Source organism: Polychytrium aggregatum (genome assembly GCF_025602895.1).
Source record: "Polychytrium aggregatum strain JEL109 chromosome Unknown BJ171scaffold_22, whole genome shotgun sequence".
Classification (NCBI taxonomy): Eukaryota; Fungi; Chytridiomycota; class Chytridiomycetes; order Polychytriales; genus Polychytrium; species Polychytrium aggregatum.
In genome coordinates, this window is record NW_026516224.1 from 586,381 (window position 1) to 609,760 (window position 23,380).

The 23,380-nt window shown below is 56.4% G+C and overlaps 7 protein-coding genes across 7 annotated transcripts; 2 read left to right on the forward strand and 5 right to left on the reverse strand.

Annotated features, from left to right (window-relative positions):
* Positions 1–2,890: 2,890 nt before the first annotated feature.
* BJ171DRAFT_508680 (beta-lactamase-like protein) lies at positions 2,891–4,873 on the reverse strand. The gene is made up of 5 exons (XM_053111318.1): positions 4,630–4,873; positions 4,304–4,373; positions 4,034–4,194; positions 3,837–3,927; positions 2,891–3,630 (listed from the first exon to the last, which is right to left on the reverse strand). The coding sequence occupies exons 1-5, from the start codon at positions 4,684–4,686 to the stop codon at positions 2,975–2,977; spliced, it is 1,035 nt and encodes a 344-aa protein (XP_052965985.1). The 5' UTR covers positions 4,687–4,873; the 3' UTR covers positions 2,891–2,974.
* A 1,052-nt stretch (positions 4,874–5,925) lies between these two features.
* Positions 5,926–11,663, reverse strand: BJ171DRAFT_508682 (Sec34-like family-domain-containing protein). The gene is made up of 14 exons (XM_053111319.1): positions 11,025–11,663; positions 10,616–10,899; positions 10,104–10,269; positions 9,808–9,978; positions 9,567–9,704; positions 9,307–9,431; positions 9,038–9,158; positions 8,845–8,936; positions 8,357–8,694; positions 7,900–8,216; positions 7,480–7,693; positions 6,869–7,165; positions 6,562–6,689; positions 5,926–6,395 (listed from the first exon to the last, which is right to left on the reverse strand). Exons 1-14 carry the CDS (start codon positions 11,292–11,294, stop codon positions 6,228–6,230), a joined length of 2,829 nt encoding a protein of 942 aa, XP_052965986.1. The 5' UTR covers positions 11,295–11,663; the 3' UTR covers positions 5,926–6,227.
* Positions 11,664–12,511: 848 nt separating this feature from the next.
* Positions 12,512–14,173, forward strand: BJ171DRAFT_134742 (uncharacterized protein). The gene is made up of 2 exons (XM_053105661.1): positions 12,512–12,588; positions 12,781–14,173. Exons 1-2 carry the CDS (start codon positions 12,516–12,518, stop codon positions 13,911–13,913), a joined length of 1,206 nt encoding a protein of 401 aa, XP_052965987.1. The 5' UTR covers positions 12,512–12,515; the 3' UTR covers positions 13,914–14,173.
* Positions 14,174–14,719: 546 nt separating this feature from the next.
* BJ171DRAFT_582679 (uncharacterized protein) lies at positions 14,720–16,210 on the reverse strand (the record flags this gene model as incomplete). The annotated part of the gene is made up of 1 exon (XM_053114207.1): positions 14,720–16,210. One exon carries the CDS (start codon positions 16,208–16,210, stop codon positions 14,720–14,722), a length of 1,491 nt encoding a protein of 496 aa, XP_052965988.1.
* A 2,142-nt stretch (positions 16,211–18,352) lies between these two features.
* On the reverse strand, positions 18,353–19,623 carry BJ171DRAFT_508696 (uncharacterized protein). Its single transcript, XM_053111320.1, has one exon. It carries the CDS (start codon positions 19,149–19,151, stop codon positions 18,540–18,542), a length of 612 nt encoding a protein of 203 aa, XP_052965989.1. The 5' UTR covers positions 19,152–19,623; the 3' UTR covers positions 18,353–18,539.
* A 1,058-nt stretch (positions 19,624–20,681) lies between these two features.
* BJ171DRAFT_134773 (uncharacterized protein) lies at positions 20,682–21,634 on the forward strand. The gene is made up of 2 exons (XM_053105662.1): positions 20,682–20,811; positions 20,883–21,634. Exon 2 carries the CDS (start codon positions 20,926–20,928, stop codon positions 21,403–21,405), a length of 480 nt encoding a protein of 159 aa, XP_052965990.1. The 5' UTR covers positions 20,682–20,811; positions 20,883–20,925; the 3' UTR covers positions 21,406–21,634.
* Positions 21,635–21,931: 297 nt separating this feature from the next.
* On the reverse strand, positions 21,932–22,705 carry BJ171DRAFT_508698 (uncharacterized protein; the record flags this gene model as incomplete). Its single annotated transcript, XM_053111321.1, has 3 exons — positions 21,932–21,980; positions 22,078–22,262; positions 22,355–22,705. Coding segments are annotated over 2 exons (525 nt in total), but the record flags the coding sequence as incomplete, so codon positions are not given.
* Between the last annotated feature and the right edge of the window lie 675 nt (positions 22,706–23,380).

Genomic DNA, 23,380 nt, shown 5'->3' on the forward strand with positions numbered 1-23,380 from the left:
AGGTCTCGATGCTGAGTCGATACTTCATGGTGTTGTGCCACTTGGTGTTGGACGTATGGCCACACATTTGCTGGTAGTGGCCATTGGAGAACGAGACCACCTCGTCTTGGTGGCCCGGTGCTTGGATGACCGCCGTGAAGATGGAGCCGACTCCAGGATCGATGCCAATCCAAGTGGTCCTGTTGGGGTCTGGGTCACCGATGTGGGCCTGGATGCGCTGCTCGGCAGTCGGAGGAGGCTCGATGGTCTCGGTGCGATCGGTTCGACGCACAAACTTGACGAGACCGATGGTGCATCCAATGCCATCGGTGCTGATCTCGTAGTTGAACAGCTTCTTGTTCACGTCCCGCTCTTGGAAGAGGGAACTACGCAACTTGAAGCAACTGCGCCAGAGACGATCCTGGTTGTTGATGCCGTCATCACCTTCTTCCTTGAGCATGTCCCTGGTGAGTCCAAGGTGCTGTTCGGTGTCAAGGAGCTCCCAGAGAGTGACGGTGTCAATCTTGACATACTTGGCCCTTGCAGTGCATAGAGGAACTATCGTGCACACGGCCGGAGGAGTGTCGACGGCGAGCTGCTTGAGTGCCCAGTTGAGTCTGGATGCCAGCTTGTTGATCTTGGACTTGGTGGTGCCGAGCTCAGACTTGGCCGTGGTGAACCTCTTGTCGTCGGAGGGAATGCCTCTGGCAGTGAGCTTGTCCAGCTTGGCCTGGCGCTGCAGCTCGGTGATTCGGAGGGCGGGCATGTCACAGTCGATCCACTTGTGGACATTGTCGACCATCTTGTCTCGGGCGAGGATTCTCACATGGTATGAGAGGCGGTGGAGGGCCCGGAAGCGGTCCTGGTCGTTGCTGTACCGAAACTCGTCCAGGATGTGGCCAAACTCGGGATAGAGGAACTCGAGATCGGCCTTGGGTGGAGTCTGCCCTGGTTTCTCGAAGAGCTCGAGACAGGCCTCGATGGCTTCGTGCTTGTGCTTGTTGGCTGGGAAGACGGCAGCGCAGAAGCGGCGAAGGAGTCGCCAGTAGGCCAGGTCGAGGTGGGTGGTGCAGTTGGTGGCATAGGCATTGACAGCCAGTGTGAGAAGCTGACTGTGAGCACCATCAGGCAGACGAGGGGCCGGAGGCAGGTCTGCGTGCCGAGTGGTCTGGTAGTCGCGAAAGGAAGCGACCAGATGCTCGTTGTATTTCTCATTGTCCCCGGTCGGGGAGAGGGCACCGGCCTGGACGATCTTGAAGCATTGACGGATGAAAGCAGGGGTGGTCTTGGAGATGACGGGGACGGGAAGATCCTGCTCGATGCACCGGAGGATGTGCAGGTTGAGCAGCCTGGATGCCTCGAACTGAATCTGGGTCATGGCTGCGACGGTGGCCTGGATCTTGTCGCGGAGAGCGGGATTGAGACAACAGCCATCCATCGTCTGCTTGAAGCAGCTGAACTGAGGGGCGGATGACCTTCCATCCACGAGTGGGACGACAGAACTCTTGAGGGGGTGATATTTTGGACACTTGTTGGTGTTGCAACGTTCGTGATCGGTGCCATCGCACTGGCGACATCGCTTGCCGGTACTCGAGGAAGTAGATGGACCAGGCTCGGTGGGATCGACATCCATTGGATCTGCAGAAGCAGTGGTGGTGAGCGACGGAGCAACAGATGAACAAGCATGCGTGAGATCAGAATACGAACCAGAGACAGGCTCCGACTGTGACTTGGCTTTCTTGGGCCTGGGTGGCCGAGGCTGGCCATCACCGGCACCCTTACGCTTCGGAGGTATGGGGGCAGAGGATGCTGGATGCCTGCCAGTGGTACTGGTCAGAGCAGAGACTTCTCTTTATCGTACAATGGCGCGATGATCAGATCAAGGCGAGATGAGGGAAGAAAGCAGCAGGACGAAGGTGTGGCATTTATACCCGAGAGCAGGAGCCCGTCGTTGCGGGCTGGTTGGGGAAGTGACCCTGTTCAAAAATCGCCGAGAGGTTCAAGCCAGGGATTTGAGCGTGAAAATGGCGGCTTGATTGGGGGACTAAACCCCAAATTGGAGGAACTCAACCCCAAATCGGTGGGGACTCAACCCCAAAGAAGTTTTCGATGGGATTGAAGTCGGGTGAAGCAGGTGGGGTGAAGATCACTGACCATCCTCGGCGCTCGATGCAGTCCAGGACAGCCATTGTCTTGTGCATGCTGACATTGTCCATCACAATCACAGAGTCGTCTGGGAAGCTCGCTCGCTCAAAGAACTCGACCATCGAGTGTGTCTTGAATGATGTGGGGATGTACATGCGATGCAGCACACCAGAGTGGTTGATGGCAAATGCAGCCGAGACAGACTTGTGTTTCATGTGATTGCGCTGGCGAAGCGGAGCACCCTTCGGTGAGTATCCGTAAAGAGGGAAAATGGATCTCCTGATCCCCGTCTCATCGACAAAAACGAATCGCCGCGGGTCGATGGAGCGGACCTGGTCCCTGAACTGTGCCACTCGCTCATCCAGTCGCTTGGACTTGTAGAGGTGTGTTGCCCTCTTGTGTGAGAGACCTGCTCGGTGGATGGCAGTGTGGCAGAGTGAGAGTGATACTTTCCTCTGGAGGATGGACTCGAGCTTGCATCGCAACACAGGACCAGTCTGGAACGGGTCCTGTTCAATCAGGGTGCGAATGACTGGACATGCCTGCTCGAAGAAAGTGGATCTGCGAGCTGGGACCCGGGATGGGTCATCCAGCTTGCATCCTCGGTGCCATCGATGGATGGTGCTCTTGGATACACTGAATATGGAGGCGACCTTGCGCAGGCTATGGATGAGGGCGTAGCATCGCAATGCGGCGGTGCGAAAGTTGGATGTGTGGCGAATGGTCATGGCCAGCGCGCGATAACATTGGGTAACAAAATATTCGATGAATGGTCAAAAACCCGGGTGTCCCGTTTTTTATTGGATCGCCCGTAAGCTGCAACGCACACAGGAAAGGTCTCTCTGGGGTTCTACAGACTCATGTCGTTTGGGCTGTGCTTCCTGGCATGCGCCTTGCAGAACTGATCCATGAACTCGTCCTTGGATTTTGGGCTCAAGATGCCGTTGGCGGTCTCCGCCTCGATGGTCGTGAACGATCCTCCGTACGAGTGCCCCGGCCACACCACTGTCGACGGCGGGAGCTTCGTGAGCTTATTGAACAGCGAGTCGTACATCTTCTCGACCGAGCTGTCGCTAAAGTCCACCCGACCGCACGTGCCGATGAAGAGGGTATCGCCGCTCAACAGGCGGGTCTGGTTCAACAAGACGCACTGCGAGCCCATGGTATGGCCCGGGGTGTGGATGAACTTGATGGAGATGTACTCTGGGTGGGGTTCCGATGTCGCTGTTGAGCCCGTGTCGGCTGCAGCCAACTGGAGCCGGCCACTTTTGCTGTTGCTGTTGCTGTCGCTGCTGCTCTCGTTTTTCGACATCGGGAGGAACAGTATGGCGTCATCAGAGGTCTCGATGAGCCGCTCGGCCTTGAGCTCTGGGTTGGCCTGGGTGACTTGCGGAATGTCGCTGGGGTTGACGTAGGCTTTGATTGTGGGGAGCTTTCGAAGCAACTTGGCAAGTCCATCAACTCGGATGCGGTACTGATCGTAAGGCGGAGGGGGTATCCCGCCGACTGAGGGATTGCAGCATCGTCGTAGTAGATGCAGGGAATTGTTTGCGTCCAGAGGAAAGAACTGCGTCAGCATGATGCCAGCGCCAGGGAGCGAAGAGTATCTAGGAAGATTCGATTCGATTCATATAGCCTTTTCCGAAGCATTAGGCAGAGATATAGTGAAGGAAAGCGCCGACGATGGATGCTGGGTTCGCAGCCCTCCATACCATGATCGATGTGGTGGTGCGTGACGATGGCTCCGACGATCTTGAGGCCGAAGCGATCCGTATACTTGATGATGCCATCGATATCCCAGCACTGGTCAAAGGCAGGTTCTGTCGTCAGAGAGAGTCCAACGATCCACCGTCGTCTGATCTCGATCACAGGTGCGCTCCAGTGCCGGCAGTGCGATAGGATCACCCACAGCGTCGACAACGAGGCACTCCTTGCTGGCCTTGTGCTCAATGATGTAGATGTAGTTTTTCATCTGCAGGGCATAGTCCCAGATCAAGTTCTGGATGGGGGCAAAGAACGCCCGCTTTTCGCATATGTGCCTGCCCACGGAGAGCTGATGCAGGCGGAATCCTGATGCACCACGACGGAGGTCAGTCGAATGGCGATGCCGTTAAGCAGAATGTGGCCTGGCCCAACAGGCCAGCAGGTCCAACATGGCAGCTGGCCCGGATCGACTCACCCATTCGATCATCCTCCTCGAAGATGTCCACAAGCTGTATCCGCTCCTTGATGTGCTCGTCGTCTTGCAGCTGGAGTCGGTGCGATCGGATCAGGACATTCCAGATTCATCCAGGCCGGATTCCAGGAGCATGTGGATGGCATTGTGGCATCAAACCAGACAGCGGATACGAGTCCTGTCAGCGACGACAGCATCGTCCAGAGAACCAACACCATGCCCAGAGCCCAGGAGCACTAGTCTCATCGGGGAATTGAGCGGCTGGGACTGCCCTCGGTCCCAAAGACAGTAGCGTCGCTCGGTGGATGGCCTCCTCGCACCAGGCTTACCAGACTCAGAGCCCGCTGGAAGTTCTTTTTTGCATTTCGATGGTCCTGCATGCCCATCAGCGCTTCGCCGCGACGCAAGTATCCCTGTGAGTTCCGTGAGAGGCGTTCGGGTGGGGATGGGGTGGAGAACAGAGAAGCAAAACGGCATCGGGTATAATGTGAATGTGCGATTGCGCCGTCGCTGATCCAGGATGATGGCTTCCGTCCGTCCGTCTCTCGCTGCCCAACACGATGATGATGGCGTCCAGGACTCACCTTCCCCCACAGCGGCGTCAGCCTGATGACCAGCTCGGCATCCTCCAGCGCCTCATGGTACAGGCCCAGCTGGCACCGAGTCGCTGCCCGGTTGCTGAACAGGGTCGAGACGACGATGCGAGGATCGAGCGGCTCGTCCGACTTGGCGACCACAAACGAAAGCTCTCGATAGTCGTCCTCCATCATGGCATCGACAAACACCTGTGACAGGGAGACGGCTTGGCTGTATTCGGTGAGGGCCTGGGAGTAGCTTCCCTTGGCAAAGTAGCCGTTGCCCCGGACCTTGGTTTTTTCGATTGTGGCCAGCAGCTGCGGCTTGAGCTTCCGCCGCTTTTGCGGGGTGTCGGGGGTGCTCGTTGCGGGGCTCTCGGCCAGCTTCCAGCCTCGACTCGAGCTGACCGATGCACTTGCCGACCGGGAGCGAGGGCGCCCAGTCGACGACTGCCGCGAGGTGCTCTGTATGTTATCGCTGGACATTGTGCAGCCGACTCGACGGGATGGGCGACAGAGGCAGGATGGGCGAGCGGCGACAGGGACGGCAGAAGAGGCGGTCCGATGCAAGCTCCAGGAATTAAGGGGCCCAGCGAGGAAGGCGGGCAGGCGGGCTGCTTCAAAACCGATACCCAGACGAGTAAGGGTGGTGGTCAAGAAGTGCAGCTCTTTGCTCGGCCGAGGCAGAGGGGCGCTTGCAGTGATCGATGGGTCGAGCGGATGATGACACCATTCTGGATCGGCAGCAACAGCCCCGATATTCTGCTCTATCGGCCGGGTTGAGCCGAGGGTATTGCTGCCCTCGATTGTGCTTTCCGCTCCCCATCTCGCCTGCTCGTCTGCCGGGATCAATCAGAGATTCACAAAAGCTGCTGGATCACAGCGAGGATATGGCTGGACCGGTCGCTTGGTAAGGACAAGTATCGGACCAACCTCGATAGCTCGAGAGTAGCATCTATGTTGCAGCAATGGACCGGGTCGCAAGTGCATCTGGTGCCGATACAATGCCGATACAATGCCGATGCGATGCCGATGCAATGCCGATGCAATGCCGATGCAATGCCGATGCAATGCGGGCTGGCCCATTGATTTCAAGCCGATCATCTGGGATTGAGCGACCATACCAAGTGACGAAGCGAGCGAGTGGCTGCTGCCAAGAGAGAATGCACACACTCAAACGCAGAAGCAAGGAGGAGCAGATATGCCTGGGCTGGGCTGCGATGAAGCTGCACAAAGGTCACGGCTCGATAGGATCGATCCGCTTGAGTGGAGGGGTGCGCAACCAACCAAGACTCAAGTCGAGCCGAGTCTGCACACCTGTGAATCGCTGAGGTGATTCGAACACGCAGCGATCAAATGAAGCTGTCGGTGCTCGGGGTTCGCTTCTTTTGGGTGCTTGAGCAGATCTGGTCAATCAGGGCCTCAGCCTCGCCTGCCGTCATGATCGTCCCAGAGAGTTCCGAGTCGTAGGACGCAAACACCACCTGGTAGAAGCGTTGATAGTGCTCCAGGACATTGTTCTGTTGCAGGCCGCGCAGCCGGGAGGAGCATGCATATGGCAAAGGATGAGCTCGGCGTGCCATCCTCCAAGAGCGAATATCTGCAACGACCGATTCCCAAGCGCCTCTGTGGCAGGTCCAGGGCAACAAGCTACGTTTCCGTTGGCGGTGGTGCTCCGACACTTACCGCAAGCACACGAATCAGGATGCCTTCGGTTTTCTTGTCCCCGAGATAGTCCGACATTTTGGAGAGGGTCGAGACGAGTCGGCTCTTGAGCAGCTCTTGGAGACTCGCGACCACCAACTGGACTTGGTCTATGGAGCCGTCATACGATATCGTATTTGAGTCGAGCCGAACGCAGCAGCATTGCGAGCACGCAGATGCGTGGTGGCCGCTCGTAGTGCAGCGTGGTAAGGCCCACATTGGGAGGATCTATCTGGAAGTATGTGCGCCACCGTCCTTGGACATGCGGCCCGCCGCTTCGCCAACTTACCAGGCGTCGCAAACGGCTGTCGCATCAGCAGCTCCCGAGCACTAGCAGGCTTGGCATCGTTCTTGATATTGAAGGCATGGACCTTGAGCATGAAGCTGGAAATGGGCTCGGTGCACGCCCTTGTCGTTTCGAGAATGAAATCCTCGCAGACTCGCTTGAGCTCGTTGTCGACTCCTTGTTTGGCATCAGAGTAGTTCTCGAGGAGCTGAGGTGTCGATGCGGCGGTGATCAAGTCTCGGCTGATAGTCGTCAGGTTCGAGATGGACCAGGACTTTACCATGAGTGTCGAGACGGCCTCTACCAGGGTCAGCCAAGCGGGACGGTTAGCGTTTAGCAGCGCTCTTGGTGGTCGGTATGTGCCTCAACCTTTGGTGAGTGTTTCCGTGAAGCAGAACAGGCTGGCGCGGAAGGGCGCACTTGCCGCCGCATCCAGCCAAAGTGGAATCGCCTCGACAGGCACGGTGGCGACTGCCGTGGTTGCTGGATAATGCGAATGTGCTGCCCCGACGCACCCCGCTCTCAGAGAGCTGATCGCGGACACGACAGCAGCATTTCCGAGTGCGTTGTCCAGCCACTCGATTACAATCCCAGACCCCACGTCGACAACTCACCCGAGAGACCCGGGAAATCGAGGACGTCGTCCTTGCGCACAAAGTCGACGTCGAACGGAGCAATCTGCTCGCGCAGCATCAACAGGTTCTTGATCAAGAAGAACTGTCCGTCCAGCTTGGAGTTTTTCGAAGCTGTGATGGCTTCGGCAGCGCGGATCAGGCTCTGGCGGCAAAGATCCACGGCCTCCTCGGCAATGTCCTCAAAGATTTTATCCTGGAAAAGCATGTGGTTGCGAAAAGATGAGCGTTTCCGATGGCTGGGTGAGCTTCGGCACGGCAGCTCGATGATGACTCGAAACTCGCCTGTCCTACCCTCGAAAATGCCGAACGCCCCCACAGCAAGGCGCTTTGGACACATGGGCAGATGTACACATTGACATGCACACGCAGCCACCACAAGCACGATGTTGTCAGACGTACCGGGACACAGTGCCACAGCTTTGAAAGAATATAGAGCGTCTTCTGGAGAGTCGGATACCACTCGCCGCCGCCATAGACCAGCGCGCCAAACGAGTTTGTGGCGCTGTTCTTGCGCATGGAGGTGTTGATTCTGGGGACCGCAGGTGTGGTTTCGGATGCGCTGGCGGTCTGGAAGTTGCTCTCGGATACAGCTTCGCTGACATCGGTGACCTGTAGGACGGCAGGCACATCATTCAAGCTCGAGCTCGGCTGGTGATTGTGTGGACCAAGCATGGCTGCCACACTAACGGAGGAGTTGATGATGTGTGGATCTGGCACTAAAGCATGCCCCGCGGGCTCGGTCAGCAAGCTGAGAGACAGAGATACGATGTTGCCACTCGAGCCATTCGATGGCCGCAGGGCCATGACACGGTCTCCTGTCAAGCGTCGATGCAGCATTGATTGCGAATGTACTCACGGCCACCGCCTCGTGCCAAAATCAGAAGCTCTTGGTCGCGCGGCTTGAATCCCTCAATTTCGCTCTTGATGAACGCCTGCGCGCGGAAGGCCAGCCGCTGTTGGGCGTCCTGGAGGATCTTCATCGCGATGAGGCGGATGGCGGCCAGTTGATCCTCCTGGATCACCTGCTGGTCACCCTCGGGCTCTGATGCAGGAACTGGGACCGGCAGACTGGCGGCGCTGGCGTGGGCCTGCAAGGTCTGACACAGCTCCGAGAGAACATCGATACGGGTCTGGGCGAGAACCTTGGGACGGAGCTCGTCGTAGAGGAGGTTTGACAGCGACTCGAGGAAGCCCCTGGATACGAGAGGTGACGAGCAATTCAACAAAGTATCGCGACTGGTGCTGCCGCTCGAACCTTGCAATCTACCTCGACGATATGCAGAGCGACGCCGTCGACGAATGGAATCAGCTCAGTACAACGACCACGCTCACGGTGCCACTTACAAAAGTGCAGTCTCTCCTTGGGTGAAGTAATGATAGAACAACGAGAACTCGTCCATACAAAGCCGCATCATATATGCACATCCCTTTTGGGTCTGGAGGTCGCCGAGTCGAGCTGTTAGCATGCGATGGAGTGCAGCTCGATCGGGCGATGCCACCGTCTTCGCACGACCCAGTACACGGCGCAGCAACGTACATAGTCAAGGATATTGTCGGCCGATGTGATCTCGTTGATTTGCTGCATGATGTACGGGCTGAGGAGCTGACGGCGCACGCTAAAGTAGGCGTTGTGGCAGTCGGCAAGCAGCTGATGGTACCTTCCAACATAAAGGCGAGTGGTTCGTACCGTTCGATGCAAGGGTGGTGTGGACAAGTCAGAGGAAAGTTTGGCAAGCAGCGACAGACGGGGTTTGCCATGGATATTGCCATCGCTCCCCAGGCTCCTCTGAGACCGGGTTTGCGTACTCTTTATATCCGTGGCAGCGAATCTCAATTTCTGAGAGCAGCGGCTTGAGGCTGACCGCCAGGGTCTTGAATTTGACGTAAAATATGGACACTTGAAGACTCGGCGGCAGCACATCGTCAGGCGCCTGCAAGTCCGGTGGTCAGAATAGTGTGCGACAGTGGGGAATGTCGATGAGAATCAAGGAATCAGAAGAATGGCGGCAACAAGCGCGATGGATGTTCAGCCAAGCCGGGTGCTATGGTCCAGAATAAGTCGCTACCCTGTTGGACAGCCGCTCCTTGATGTCGATTAGCAGTGCCCGGAGCGAGGCAACGCAGTGCATCTTGATGAGCGACATGCCGCGGGTCATGCACTGCCGGAACTTCATGAGATAAAGCTCCGAGTCCCTGTACTGGATCTGGAAGTGACGTCCAGCAGCGGTTGTTAGGCCAGAGACTCGGATCCGAGGGTGAGCAGGACGGCGGAGCGGGTCGGCAGTGCATTGGTGTGCAGGTTCGTACATTTTCGGTGCAAAAGACGAGACATTCGTCCAGCTTGCGCAGAATCGGCGTGAACTGCGGGTCGAGACAGACAGAGTTTCCGGGCGAGCTGAAGAGCTTCATGGCATGCTCCAGCTCGTTGTAGAACTGCAGACGCTCGCTGATTTCGCGGACAATCTCGACGAGATGGTTCTTGAGAGGTGGGCAGCCGCGACGGTGGTAAGAGTCAGAACCGCAACCAGAGGCCACGAGGCGTGGGCACAGGTCCAGGGATGGCTTCTGGTACGCTGTAGGCGATGGCAGGGGGATCGGCTCACCTGCTCGTCCAGCAGTGTCTCACAGGCAAGTTGGAGGGCCTTTGTCCTGTCCTCGACAAAGCGATAGTTTTTGGCGAGAACAGCGAGCTCCTGCTTTGTTGCATCGATATTGACGAGAAAGTCGCTGCAGCTGCGCTGGTATTCGTGGATCGAGTCGAGATGCAGTCTGGCGGTTTGCAAGGCGACCAGGGTTACGGCCGAGGGCGAATGGGCGGTGAAACAATGAAGAGAAAGTGTACCAGGCAGTTAGAGCGTGTCGATGGACGGTCGTCAAGTCTCCGCAAGCCTTTCGCAGATGTGTGAATGCCTCGATGAGTTCCATGACGCACAGTGATGGAAATGAATGCGAGGAGGCAGCACGTCATGACAATGCAAGGACCAGGGCTGAGCTAAGGAGCCTCCGGGACGACATTCGTGCTCACAAGAACACTGAGATTGAGCGAGCAGCTCAATGATCGGCAAACTGGGGCAACAAACATCCAAGGTGAACATGGCGTGGCCAAGCGGGCTACCTGTAAATGTCCTCCTGCTCCTTCTCCATCTCCTCTTCGATCCGCGAAAACCATGCGAGGAACTGGCGGGTATTCTCGATGGGCTCGGAAAGCAGCGATTGGCCCACTGCTTCGCGGATATCTGCGGCATCGGAAAGCCCCGGGGGCTGGTCTCCGCCAAAGGCTGGCTTGGGAGAGAGGAGGTCGACATCGGTCGCAGTGGTTGAGAGCGACGAAGCGCTGGTTTCCTTGGATAGGGCTGCTTTGGGCCTGCCATCGTCGCTGCTGATCTTGGAATCGATCGACTGGGCGAGGATGGACAAGAGTATTGTCGGATCAGCGGTGCAGCGATATTCAGAGACAGGTTCACCAAGGCAGTGGAGATTCAGGGATTGGGATGCGACCCGAAGAAGGCAGGAACGAGCCTTACACCTAGCTGCATATCGACCTCCCTCTCCTTGAGGAAGAGAATAGAGAGCTTCTGGGTCTCGGAGAGCGGCGATCTGGCCTCCCAGTCATCAAGCAGGCGAGGGTTATACTGCGGTTGCTGGGGTTGCTGAGATGGTTGCGAGAGGGTTGTGGGGTTCGGGACGGCGTTGGTGCCAATCGTTCCCGAGACTGGCCGAAGCGGATCGATTGCGCTCAGCGGACGGGGAGGAACAAGCATGGCGTTGGCGATCATGGCGCCTGCGGGTCGCATGAGTTTGCTGGCGGGTGAGGCCGACAATAGCGGTGAGGAGACCGTGGTGATGGCGACGACGGTGCTGGCAGCGATGGAACATCACCGCCCTGGCGCCAGCCCGAACGACACCGAAGCCGAGACGGATTCAGCGGTCTGGAGCCGCTCACGTGGACAGGCTGGCCAGCAGTTGGCTGGGTGGCGGAGCGGGCTCATGCCAGAAATTGCGACGAAAGAGGTGGTGCATGCAACGGTGTCGGTCGATCTGCTGAGAAACGGCACATGGCTGAGTGCTACCGAACAGACTTGACGACTGCTGCGGGCTGGCCAGGACCGAAGGGTATCCGTGGACGGATTGTCAGCGGCAGACAGACATCCGCGACAGGCAGACCCCCTCCCGAACGCAAGAAAAAAAAGGACCAAGAATGTAAAACGAGGGGCGACTGGTGCGGCTGAATTACACAGAGCCGACAAGGTTGCGGGGTGGCTGGCAGGACCCGAGCCAGGGGCATGAGACAAGGGCGAGAGGCGATAGGGGATGGCATGAGATTGCATATGGTGCGAGATTGCACATGGCGCAAGGCCGGGCATGGTGCGAGGACAAACATGGCGAAGGGGTGAGCATGGTGCAATGTTGAATGGGGGTGGGTGGAGATACTACCCGCGGCCGAGACAGAGGAGGAGCGGGAGGGCATGCACAAAGCGCCATGGCCGTGCTGGCAGGGCAGGAGGGGGTCGCGCATGTGTCACGCAAGGGGAGTCGTCTCGTGCGAGGCCAAGGGCCGTGTGCGCGAGGGGAGGTCTTGTGCAAGGCGACACTTGGTTGGATGGCAGGCGAGACAAGCGACATTTGCGGCCAGGCGCTGCTGCCAGACAGGGGATGGTCGAGAAGGGCAGACAGATTAAAACAGAATAGTCAGAATCGACAGATTAAACTGATCAACTGATCAAGCAGAAGAGACAGAATAGTCGGGATAGTCAGAGTAGACTGGATTAACGCTGATCAAACAGAAAAGACAGGTGAAACAGTGGACACAGCGTGGTCTCAACGCCCGCTGGGCACTGCGCATCCACAGACCTGGAGCCACCCTGCACAGGCGGCCACGGTCCGCTCAGTTCCATCGCCCACGGCCTCGGTTTTCGGGGGCGGTGATGGCGGCCGAGATATAAAACCACGGCAGGCCGGCCCTCGCCTTCCCCCGGCCTCTTCACCGCAGTCCAACCCGCCGTCGTCGAACCACTATGAAGGTCCTTGTCCTGCTCGCCTCGGCTCTCGCCGCGACCGCCGTCAATGCTGCCTACATTCCTCCCTATGGTTCGTGGTGGGCTCGGTGGTGGGCTCGGTGGTGGGACTTTGTGGTGTACTTTGCCGTAGCTGCTGAAGTGAATGTCGTTGTGGAAGTCTGTTTCAGTGGATATGCTGGCGAGGTTGTTCCAGTGTTTGCGATATCTCACCCACGCGTCCATCTCGCACATCCATCTCGCACATCCATCTGCCAACAAGCAGGCAGCTCCAGCGTCGCCGTCTCATCGGTCACTCCCAGCTCGGCCAGCTCGGCCATCTCGGCCACGGCCACTGCGACCTTGACTGCTTCGTTCCCCGCCGTCACCAAGAGCAAATGCCGCAAGACCACCACCCCTGCCACCGCGACTTCGACCCCTGTCTACGGATCCAGCGCCGTGCCACTCTCTACCCCTGTCTATGGATCGAGTGCGGTGCCCTCCACCGTGACCGCCTCAGTGCCTCCTGTTGTGACTTCCGCTGCCTCTGCCTCTGCCAACACCCTCACTGCTGCTAGCTCTGCTGCTCCCCATTCCGCATCCTCGGCTGGCCCCTCTGAGTCCACTGCTGTCATTCCCTCCTCCGGCGCCTCCTCCACCACTACCGCGAGTTCCGGAGCTGTCGTTCCCACCTCTGCGGTGACTGTTGGCCCTGTTCCCACCCAGTCTTCTGCCTCCAGCTCCAAGGCCCACACCACCTCGCCCGTCGTCGTGCCCTCTTCGTCCTCCTCCGTCAATGTCATCACCAGCACACACACCTCTGCCTCTGGCGCTGTTTCTGACACCTCCGCTGGCCCGGCCACCACCACCGACCATCGCCCTTCTCGCACCCGCACCTGGAGCGAGGTTCCTTCCGACTCAACCACCCCCTCCACTTCCACTTCGACTGAGACCTCGACCACCACCACCGACCATCGCCCTTCTCGCACCCGCACCTGGAGCGAGGTTCCTTCCGACTCGACCACCCCCTCCACTTCCACTTTGACTGAGGCCTCGACCACCACTACTGACCATCGCCACCGCACATCGGCCAGCTCAGATGCCACTACCGAGGCCTCCTCGACCTCTACCGTCACCACAACCACTGCCGACCACCCCCACCGCTCGTCCACTACCACCACCACCACCACTACCACCACTACCGTGTTCACTACACCCTCTCCCAGCAACAACGGCGGCGGTGGTCAGCCCTCGACAAGCACCAGCGACAACGGTGGCGGACACCCCGGTCGCAACACCGACTCTGCCACGAAGATCACCTCTACGACCGCCTCCACCCCTGCCTCTACGACTGCGTCCGCCTCTGCCTCTTTCCCCACCGCTCCTGCTTCCTTCGCGACCGAAACTCCTCAGGTCTGATTCCCAAGACCTCCTCCCCTCCCCTTCAATATCCCTATGACAGTATACACCTTACTTCAACTCGGACACTCTATGATATAGTCTGCGCAGGCGATACCGGCCCTGCGCGGAATCTGGTGTAGAATTACCTTACTCTATTGATGCCTTAAAATACTTTAGTCCTTGAAAAATGAACTGAATACATGCCAACCAAAATGCCATGTCACAGCTTGTTCGGAGTCAAACGGGGCAGTCTGTCCCTGAGTGCCCCTCAGTAATTTGATCTGCCTCGCCCCTGATTTCAGAAGGAAACGAGTCGTCTCAACACGGCACCACGAGACTACCTTCCGACTGCGCTGGCGGCACTTGGCTGGTCCATTCACATACCCCAAGGCGCATCACCAGGAGTCAGATCGAAGGAGGATAGCCTAGATGCCGGGAAGGCTGGTGGCATGCTGCCTGCTTTCTCCTGTGCCATGTGGCGAGGGATGGTCTGGATCGTGCTCGCCATCTATGGTTGCCGAACGAGCATCGATTGTGAATGTCGAGTTGTCATTGTCGAGTCATTCGATGTTTCTCTCGGTCGATCAACATCAGCGATTGTCATGGGACAGCACTCTTGTATATTGGATTTATCGGATGTATTGAATGTCAATACAACATCGCTTGGCCATTACCGCTTTATCGGAACCACTTTGAAAATCCACACTTCGGTATCACGGTGTCCGGGATGTGTGAAGGCAGCGCGGTTGCAGGGTTTGGTTGACTCCTCGGACTACAGGTTCGGTGATGATGATTATGTGGCAGTTGGGAATGATAATCGATGATCAGGGCCACTTGCCGAGTTTCGTGAGTTGATTGATGGCATCTTGCCACCTCTGGCCGGCGGACTTGCGGTACCAGAAAATGGCGGTGTCGATATTCTCGGGAACACCTTCGCCATTCTGGTAACAGTGGCCGAGATAATTTTGACCGTATCGATTTCCTTGCACGGCCGACTTGCGAAACCACTCGACTGCCTTGGTTTCGTCCTTGGCGACTCCGTATCCATAGTAGTAACAATAACCAACCATATACTGCCCATATGAGTTGCCTTGGTCGACCGACTTGCTGAACCACTCGAATGCCTTCTTGTAGTTCCCCGATACTCCTCCGCCACGGTAGTAGCACCATCCGATCCAATATTGGCTATCGCTGTGGCCGTCGTTGGCGAGTTGTTCAAAGATGACGGCTGCATTCTTCCGGTTCTCGGTGGTTCCGAATCCATGGAACAGGCAAACGGCCATGAGATGCCTGCACAGCCAGTCACGGTTCGATTCCAGCTGACACAACTGGAAGAACTTGCGGGATGTTGGTGAGTCGGATGAGACACGCCATCTGTACGGTGCCAGACACTCATCCTCTCCGAGTGGGAACTCATCCGATCTGTTATCTCGGATCATTTTGACGCCTTCCTGCTTGTCGAGCTGGGTACCCCGGCCGAGGTAGTGCATCCAGCCAAGCATGTGGGTGGCGATGGGTTTGATTACTGAATCGGTGGACAGGTTGCTGACTTGCTGCCAGTGATTGAAGGCATCAGCGTCGCTCTGGTCGACACCGTGGCCGATGAGCGAGAACCAGGCCTGGAGGAATACGGTGTGGAGTCGGCCATCGTCGCTGCCTTGATCGGTAGCCTTGGAATACCACTCAATGGCTGCGTCGTAGTCCTGATCGACACCTTCGCCATTCTCATAACATCGACCGAGGGCGATTTGAGCATGAGGAACGCCGCCATCTGCAAAGCTGCGAAACATATCGACGGCTTTGGTATGGTCTTGGTCGACTCCGAGTCCGTTGCGATAACATTCCGCCAGGTGGAGCTGTGCCATTGGGTGACTTGTTTTGGCGGCATTCTTCAGATAGTGGAAGATTTCTTGTTGCATAGCTTTCCACTTGTTCCAATTCATTGACCGCTGACGAGCAAGTTCAGCCTGCAGGATTCTTGCCATGAAATACGACGCGGCAGCATTGCCCTTATCGGCTTGATCTTCGAGCCAGGATCGGTCGGCTGTGGCTTGATTCTTGCAATGCAGCGAGATGGCAATCTGGTCGCTTGGTGTGAGACCGATCCGCATCTGTCCATCTGGATTGAGGAGCTCCATACTCTGGCACCAGGTGTTGAAGCGAGGCAGCTTGGAGCTCAGGAGAGAACGGACTCGTTTGCACACTCGGAGCAGGGTCTTGATGGTGTTCAGGTCGAGGGCAAGCTGGAAGCTGTCGTTGCAGCATATGATAGTGAAGATATCTGGGATGTGCTCGTCGATGGCAAGGTGAGCCATGTCAGTTGAATGATGGACACTGGCAGCCATGATGCACGATGTGTGGATTGAGTGGATTGTGATGATGTCCAGATGATTTTCAGACGATGATGAGATGAGATGGAATGGGACGAGATGGGTGGAATGGAACGAGAGTGGCACAGTCATCAAACCAGGAACATGGTTGGATCCATGGTTCGAGTGCCAGTCAATCGCTGCTTGTCATCAACATTCCCACACATCCAGCACCCATTCATTACTGCCAGCGTTGGATATCAGTTGGTTTGGCAGCAACTCACCCACCGAGACTTACAGCGCCGTCATCCATCCAACAACTGCCACTCAATCTCATCATCGGGACCCACAGATCCGATGCGAGGACAGAGATGGAATTGGCGATCGAGAAACAGGCACGGATGGGGTGTAGAGATTGTCTGATGTACTCAGCCCGACTCAACTGATCTGGATAGTGGTGAATGAGTGAGTGAGTGACTGTCGACGACACCATTGCCTTGATGGACGAACAACAACACATGGATGATGCACACTGCCGAACCCAGTCCAACTGCAGAAGGGACTGATCCAAGGCTCGGTCCTGAGCCCTCTGCTCTTCAGTGCCTTCGTTGACGACCTCCCGAAACTCTTGAGGAGAGAGGGAGGAACGACCCTGACGACCACCCGCGGCATCAACATCCAGATCAACTCGCTGTGGTTTGCCGACGACGGCGCACTGATCTGCAGGCCCAGGCAAGCACAGAGATTGCTCGACATCTGCGAACAGCACAGTATCGACAACAGATACAAGTTCTCGCCGCCCAAATGCGAGGTGATCTTCTCCGAGGGCAATCCTGAACGAGCAACCGGCCTCCGACTCTACGGCCAGCCGCTGCCCATGGCAAAGGAGTTCAAGTACCTCGGAGCCACCTTCGACGTCAACGGCCTCCAGATGGACCGACAGATCCAGAGGATGACGGCGACAGCCCAAGTAGTGGCCCAACGGATCGCAAAGCAAGGATACACCCTCGGCAACATAACCGCCAGATCGCTGGTGCGGGTCTACAAGACCTTTGTCCGACCGACGATGGAGTATGCCCTGTCCCTCGATCTGCTCGAAGCCAAACAGGCCAAGACGCTCAACCGAACCCAGATGCACTGCCTCACGGCGCTGTTCAAAGTGGTCCGAAACACATCGTGGGGAACCATGCACATCAACTGCGGGCTCATATCAATGTCGGGCCGCCTCAAACAGCTGGCGATTCAATACCGGGCTATCTGGGAGGACCGGAAAGACCAGGACGACAAGATGGTTTCGCTGGTGCTCCGATTCACCCGCGCGGACCCAGAGCGCAAGTCCATATTCCTGGGAGCAGCCATCTACGAAGACGACTACTGGAAGCGCCTCGAGCAAGTCAAGACCCGGCACCCCTGGGAACAATGGGGTGGCTCTTTGCAGAAGGAATGGTTGAAGAACCTGGCCCACCTCTGAAAATGGCGATGCACCTCGAAGACGCCCGCAGTTTCGACCGGAAGAAGGAGCTGACGGCGGCCTGCTCGCCTCTGACGACCATGTCGGGCCTGTGGGCTGCCAAGAAATCCAAACTGGACCAATGGCTACACTGCACCGCGGCCCGATGGAGACTCGGAAGCTTCCCTGGCCACCCGAAAGGCGGGAGGAGACACTGCAAGCAGTGCACGACAGACCCAAATGACCCGGTGATCCTCGACAGAACGCATGCTCAGGAATGTGCGGACCCAAACGGAAGCCTCCACGAGGTGGTCCAAGAGTACAATGCCCGACACCCAGAGTGGGAGGAACCGACCCACGACAGCGTGGGACCGATAGACAAGATCCTCGACCTCCTCAGCCATGTTGGATACGACAGAAGTGAGAGGATGGTGCGCTTCGTGAGAACTGACACAGATGTAGATGCTCTGTGGGGTACGATCTCACAAATCTTCATGAAGCTGACAAAAGACCTGGCTGGGTGGGCAGCACCTACCCATAGAGGATAGCACAGGGGAGGAGGCATGTAGCCGCCTTCCAGATAGCCCAGGGGAGGAGGCGTATAGCCACCTTCCAGAACGACACTTTGCCGAGTATCAGTGATGCTGAGGGCAGGCGTACACAAATAAAGGTGCGTTATAGAAATACTCCCCCCCCCACGCAGGGGGGCTTTCATCATCAGTGGGTCCAAGGGCACCTCCCATCGATGGCACATTGTGCAAGTCGATCGTCGCTCACGAAGATCAATCTTGTATTCAATACCGTGCTTCCCAAGCCGAAGTCGCCACCGATGGCTGGCGGCAACAACGGCGGTGACGATTCAATAGTTTCCCTTTGACAAATCACTCAAAAACAACAACAACAATGATTCAAGACTTCGGTGTCCCATTTCTTCCTATGAGCTGTAGTTCTTCGCCCAAGGTTGCAAAGTTTACAGCACCACACTGTACCTTTGCAATGCTTCGCCATCCCAGCCAACTTCTCGGTTGCCCTCACCAAGAGCGAGCCGAAAAACGATCGTGAGAGCCTGATCATAAACCATCGGCGATCATGATCGCGTGGAGTCTCGTCTTGGAACGACAGTGAGTGGAGGTTTGTGCCGTGGCTTCCTCGGTCGACAGCAGAGGACAGACAAGAGGTGGTTGTGACGATGCTCAGATTGACAGCAGATCCATTCGAGGGCAGCGGTATCTGAGATGTAATAGGCGAGGCACTTGGCGGAGTGAGTCCTGGGATCAGCTCACTGTTCACAATGGTATTGTATACAGTTTGAAGATCTATAGTATCGAGCATGGTGGGAGCGGTTGATGTGCGGATCAGGTCGACTGCCCTCACGAAGTTGACTTGGAGTGATTTTTCGATGCTGTATTCCTCGATGGTCTCCTCGTAGGTCAAGCTGCCGTTCCCGCCAGCTTGTTTTGTGCATTTGTGACCAGGGGTAGACTGGTGCAGGGACATGGGTGAATTGGAGACGGTATTCGAAGATGGATGGTTTTAGGGATGTTGCGCATGTTGGTTAGGTGAGCGCTCACGGCGGCAATGGAGATTCTGGATCGGTTCAGGGGCAGGCTTTATCGTGGGTGCGAGGATATCGTTGTTCCGGCGTTGGAGACTTCACTTGAGTTCCGATGCCATCGAGATTGGTGAGAGGCCATGCTGATGCGTCCCCAACAATGCGGATCGTGCTCAGACATGGCGCCGTCTCGATCGAATCGGCAAAAGTGGCAGAGGCAGTGGAGCAGGGCTTGGCCTTCGACCGGTCTTCGGCCGATCATACTCAACAACTGCCTGGGACTCGATGGACCGGGCCAGTTTCTGAGTCACGGTGACATCGAGTGGAACTGACCAGAGAGTCGACCGGGCTGTCAGGTCAGCCGCTTGAAGGTTGGAAAGGGTGCACCCAGCCCGCCGACCAGCCAGTTGACCAGCCCACCCGCCAGCCCGCCAACCAGCCCGCCAACCAGCCCGCCAGCATCCTTGACCAGCACGAATCAACATCACTATCGACTGACGAAACCAAGCGCGGCCTTTCCAAGGACAGAAACAAACAGTGTTGCTTGTTGGCCGGATCAAAAGTGCCCGCCATCGGACTTGGTTGTGATCCAAAATCGAGTTCGCTCGCTGACGAACCCCGGATCGTAATTGATCGGCGGGTATGGAACGCCCATTTTCTAAGCATCCTCTCGTTCACGCCCTGCCGATCGCTGTGGACCTTTTGGGTCTTTCTCGATATTCATCGTTCGCCTCGGGCAATGAAACAATCCCGTCACTCACTTTACACAACTCCTGATGAGCAACAAAGCTATGGTAAGCACCGGGTAACGGAGGCCTCTCGGGTTCGCGGTTGGAATCACAGTTCGATCTGCTCGTCCCAGTCGGAATCCTCAGACCAGCGGTTGAGCTATCATGACTCATCCATTGACCCGGGGCTACAAAATCATCGCTGCGGATTGGCTCACGTCATCGCACATGCAAACAGCCGCCAGAGTTTTGCTGGTGCCAAGCGGAGAGGGAAGCTGGCAAGTGGTGACAGGGACCGCGATTGTCGAGGGCGGGGGTGTAGCTTGGTTGACTATTGGAGGCCAGCAAACCCAATGGAGGCCGACCAGCATCTCGATTACCATCCGGGAGGAGGGCTGCTTCACGACGAACATCTTTCATCTGGTCATCTCGACGATGGCTTCGAGATAATATCTTCGATCAGGCAGGCTTCTCCTATCGTGCCCAAATCTCCTCGGACTCTTCTCCATCTTCATCGCTTGAATTCTGGCCAGCACCCATACCTAGTGACTAATTTCAATCACCCGCATCATGCCCCCCTCCGCCAGCCCGTATTCCGCTGTGTCCACGCTTTCGTGCGGACTATGCAGACTGAACACTGCCTCTGTGCACTCCGGTCAACCAATTTGTCCGGCTGCCGAGATGTCTGGGTCAACGGGACCAAGGCGGACGGCATACAAAAGTCGGGTATCCAAAGACTTTGCCTCAGCGGCCTTCATCACTGGTGGACAGCACGACTACGGATCGTTACGTCCATCGTACAAATCATTGTCCCAGCTCGCTTCTCGGCGAGGCCGCATCAAAGACCCTTGCCACGACGGTGTTGCCAAAAATCTCGGTAAGCTTGCGATCGTGGCTGATATGTGCCGGAGTGCATGCGTTGATCTAACACATGGGCAATTGATCCAGTTTCGCCACCAGTTACATCTGACACATTTCCTTCAACCGGGCTATGAAAATCCAATATCTCCTCAACAAACCTGATGATGAGCCCATCGCAAAATCCTGGGTGCCTCCAGGCCAACGATGGCCGGTCATGGCTGCTTCCAGTGCACCAACATTACATGTGAATGACTCGAGGAGCCACCCTCACGAGTCGCAAGCATGTTCATCGCTGTTGGTAACATGCCCGCACCCACTAGCTCCATTCTCAGCTGGATCGAACACCAAGCCGCATGAACGGAAGTTGTTCGCATGTCCTCACTGCTCAAGGAGCTTTGGTCGGAGACAAGAGCTCCGTCGACACTGTCGCTGCGTGCATGCGACAGAGACTCCGTGGGTGTGCCCTGCCTGTCAGAAGGGATTTGGGAGGATTGACGCCCTGAGGAGTCACCTTGCCACCAAGAAAGCACAGTCCGTGGGCTGCCGGTTCATTCTTGGTGATCTCTCTATCCCTCTCATCGTTTCCCTTTCAGCAGTAGCTGTGGTGTAACTCAGGATGAGTGAGGGCTTGATGCTGCTGTCGAAAAGAATGGAGTATATTCCAACATACATTCTTTCACACTCAACTCCATCCCCCACATCCGACGGCTCAATCACATCCATTTCTCCTTCATCCCACTTTGTGCCCACACACGGCGATTATGAATCATCCAGTTCTTCGACATGAGACTTGCATCTTCCAAGTCTCCTTCTGCTTCCCCTCCTGGCGCCACCAAAACTACGAATGCGAACGGAGCAGATCCTGGTTTGGAACTGACCCGAATATCATTGGTTCAAAGGAGAGCATGAGTCCGCCAGCGAGGTTTTACCTTCACTCATTCGTATCGCTGGGAGACAAACTTCTGGCACCGACCAGGCACAAGAGAGCATCTGGACCATTTTTCGCTCTGGCCTGCGCTGTTTTCCGGCACGACTTGGTTGTAGCCTGACCAACTCGGCATCGAGGTGATGGCAATCATGTGTATTGTGGTATCAATGTATGTATCTTACATCTATTGGGATGTCCACTGGAAAAGGCTGCCAATATTGTCCAGGTGGAATCAACCTCTTGTCCTGGATAGCCTTCTGCATCAAAATGGGTTGTGTGAGCACAATGTCAGCGAGAATACACCATGGCTAGACCGCACCCCGCCGTCTTCACATATGCTCCTAAGATGCCCACCTAGTTCGAGGTTACTCTTGAGCGAATGCTTGACCTATAGAGCCCTTTATCTTTGAGATGGCCTTGGCGAAGGCTCCCCACAGCTTGTTTGTCATCTCTATCACCTTTGCCAGAAGTGTTCCCATTCGCGATCTGGAAAGCTTGATCAGGAGCAATCTCTGGTTGCGATCAGAGAGACTCTCGTCCTCGAAAGAAAGCATGCGGGATCAACGCTGTGATCTTCATCATCAGGAATCGTTGAAAGGTAGGTGCTTGGGCAAGTGCTCAAGCTCGCCACAGATATTATTGAGGAGGACCGGCGTGAGGGAACATAATGGCCCGCAGTGACTCCGGACGAGGCGGACGACAGGATGGTTCTTGCCGTGAGCCATGGAATCAGCTCGCTGTTCACGATGGTGTTGTAGGCTGTTTGGAGTTCGACGGGATCGTGTGTTGTGGGGGCGGTGGATGTGCGGATCATATCAAATGCCTCGATGTAGTTCTCCCGGAGCGACTCTTCAAGGTCAAGCTCCTCGCCGCTCTTGCCATGCGGCCGATCATGATGGGAGTTACATCGACCACAGGTTTGGTGCTTCTGTCCCATGACGTAGTACATGCTTGTGTCAGAACGAGAGCTAGTTGAGAGTGACTAGCGGACACGGACACGAATGATTTTGAGATGCATAGCGACGGAGGTGGTGCTCGTTGAGGATCGCAATCGGGCGATCGAAAGGCGATCCACCGCCAGTTTTGTATCCGATGATGAAAGGAGTTGCCACCAAGCACGAGACATATTCGTCAGAGCTTGAGTCCTTCATCTGGCAACCTGGGCTTGGCGGCTGAGGCCATGCCGAACTGGCCGATGAGGGGGTGGGAAGCTGGCGGAGGATCATTGCGGGGTTGCTCCGCTGTCCTCACTATTTACTCTCAATCCACTGGCCCGGGTAAAATGCTGAGTCATATTGGCATGGGAAGGTCTGGCCAAACAATCATCAACTTTGATCACCACAACAGTTACTTGTGTTGGAAACAGAGCATCCAGCCCACAGCCCACCGTTCTTGCAACATGAGTAAGTGTGTCTGGCAGGGGCCCGACGCTGGCCAAGTACACAACCAATAGCCAACGCAACAATGCTGTTTGTTGCCCGGATCGGTGGTTGCCCGCCAATTCACCTGGTTGTGATCCAAGTCCAAGTTTATCCGACAGGTCCTGTATCGAGCTGGGTGCCATATTTGCACACCCAAAGCATCCGCTAGACACATTCGTGCTGATTGCCCTGGGACTTTCGTGCTCATCACGATATGGATCAATCGCCTCGGGGAA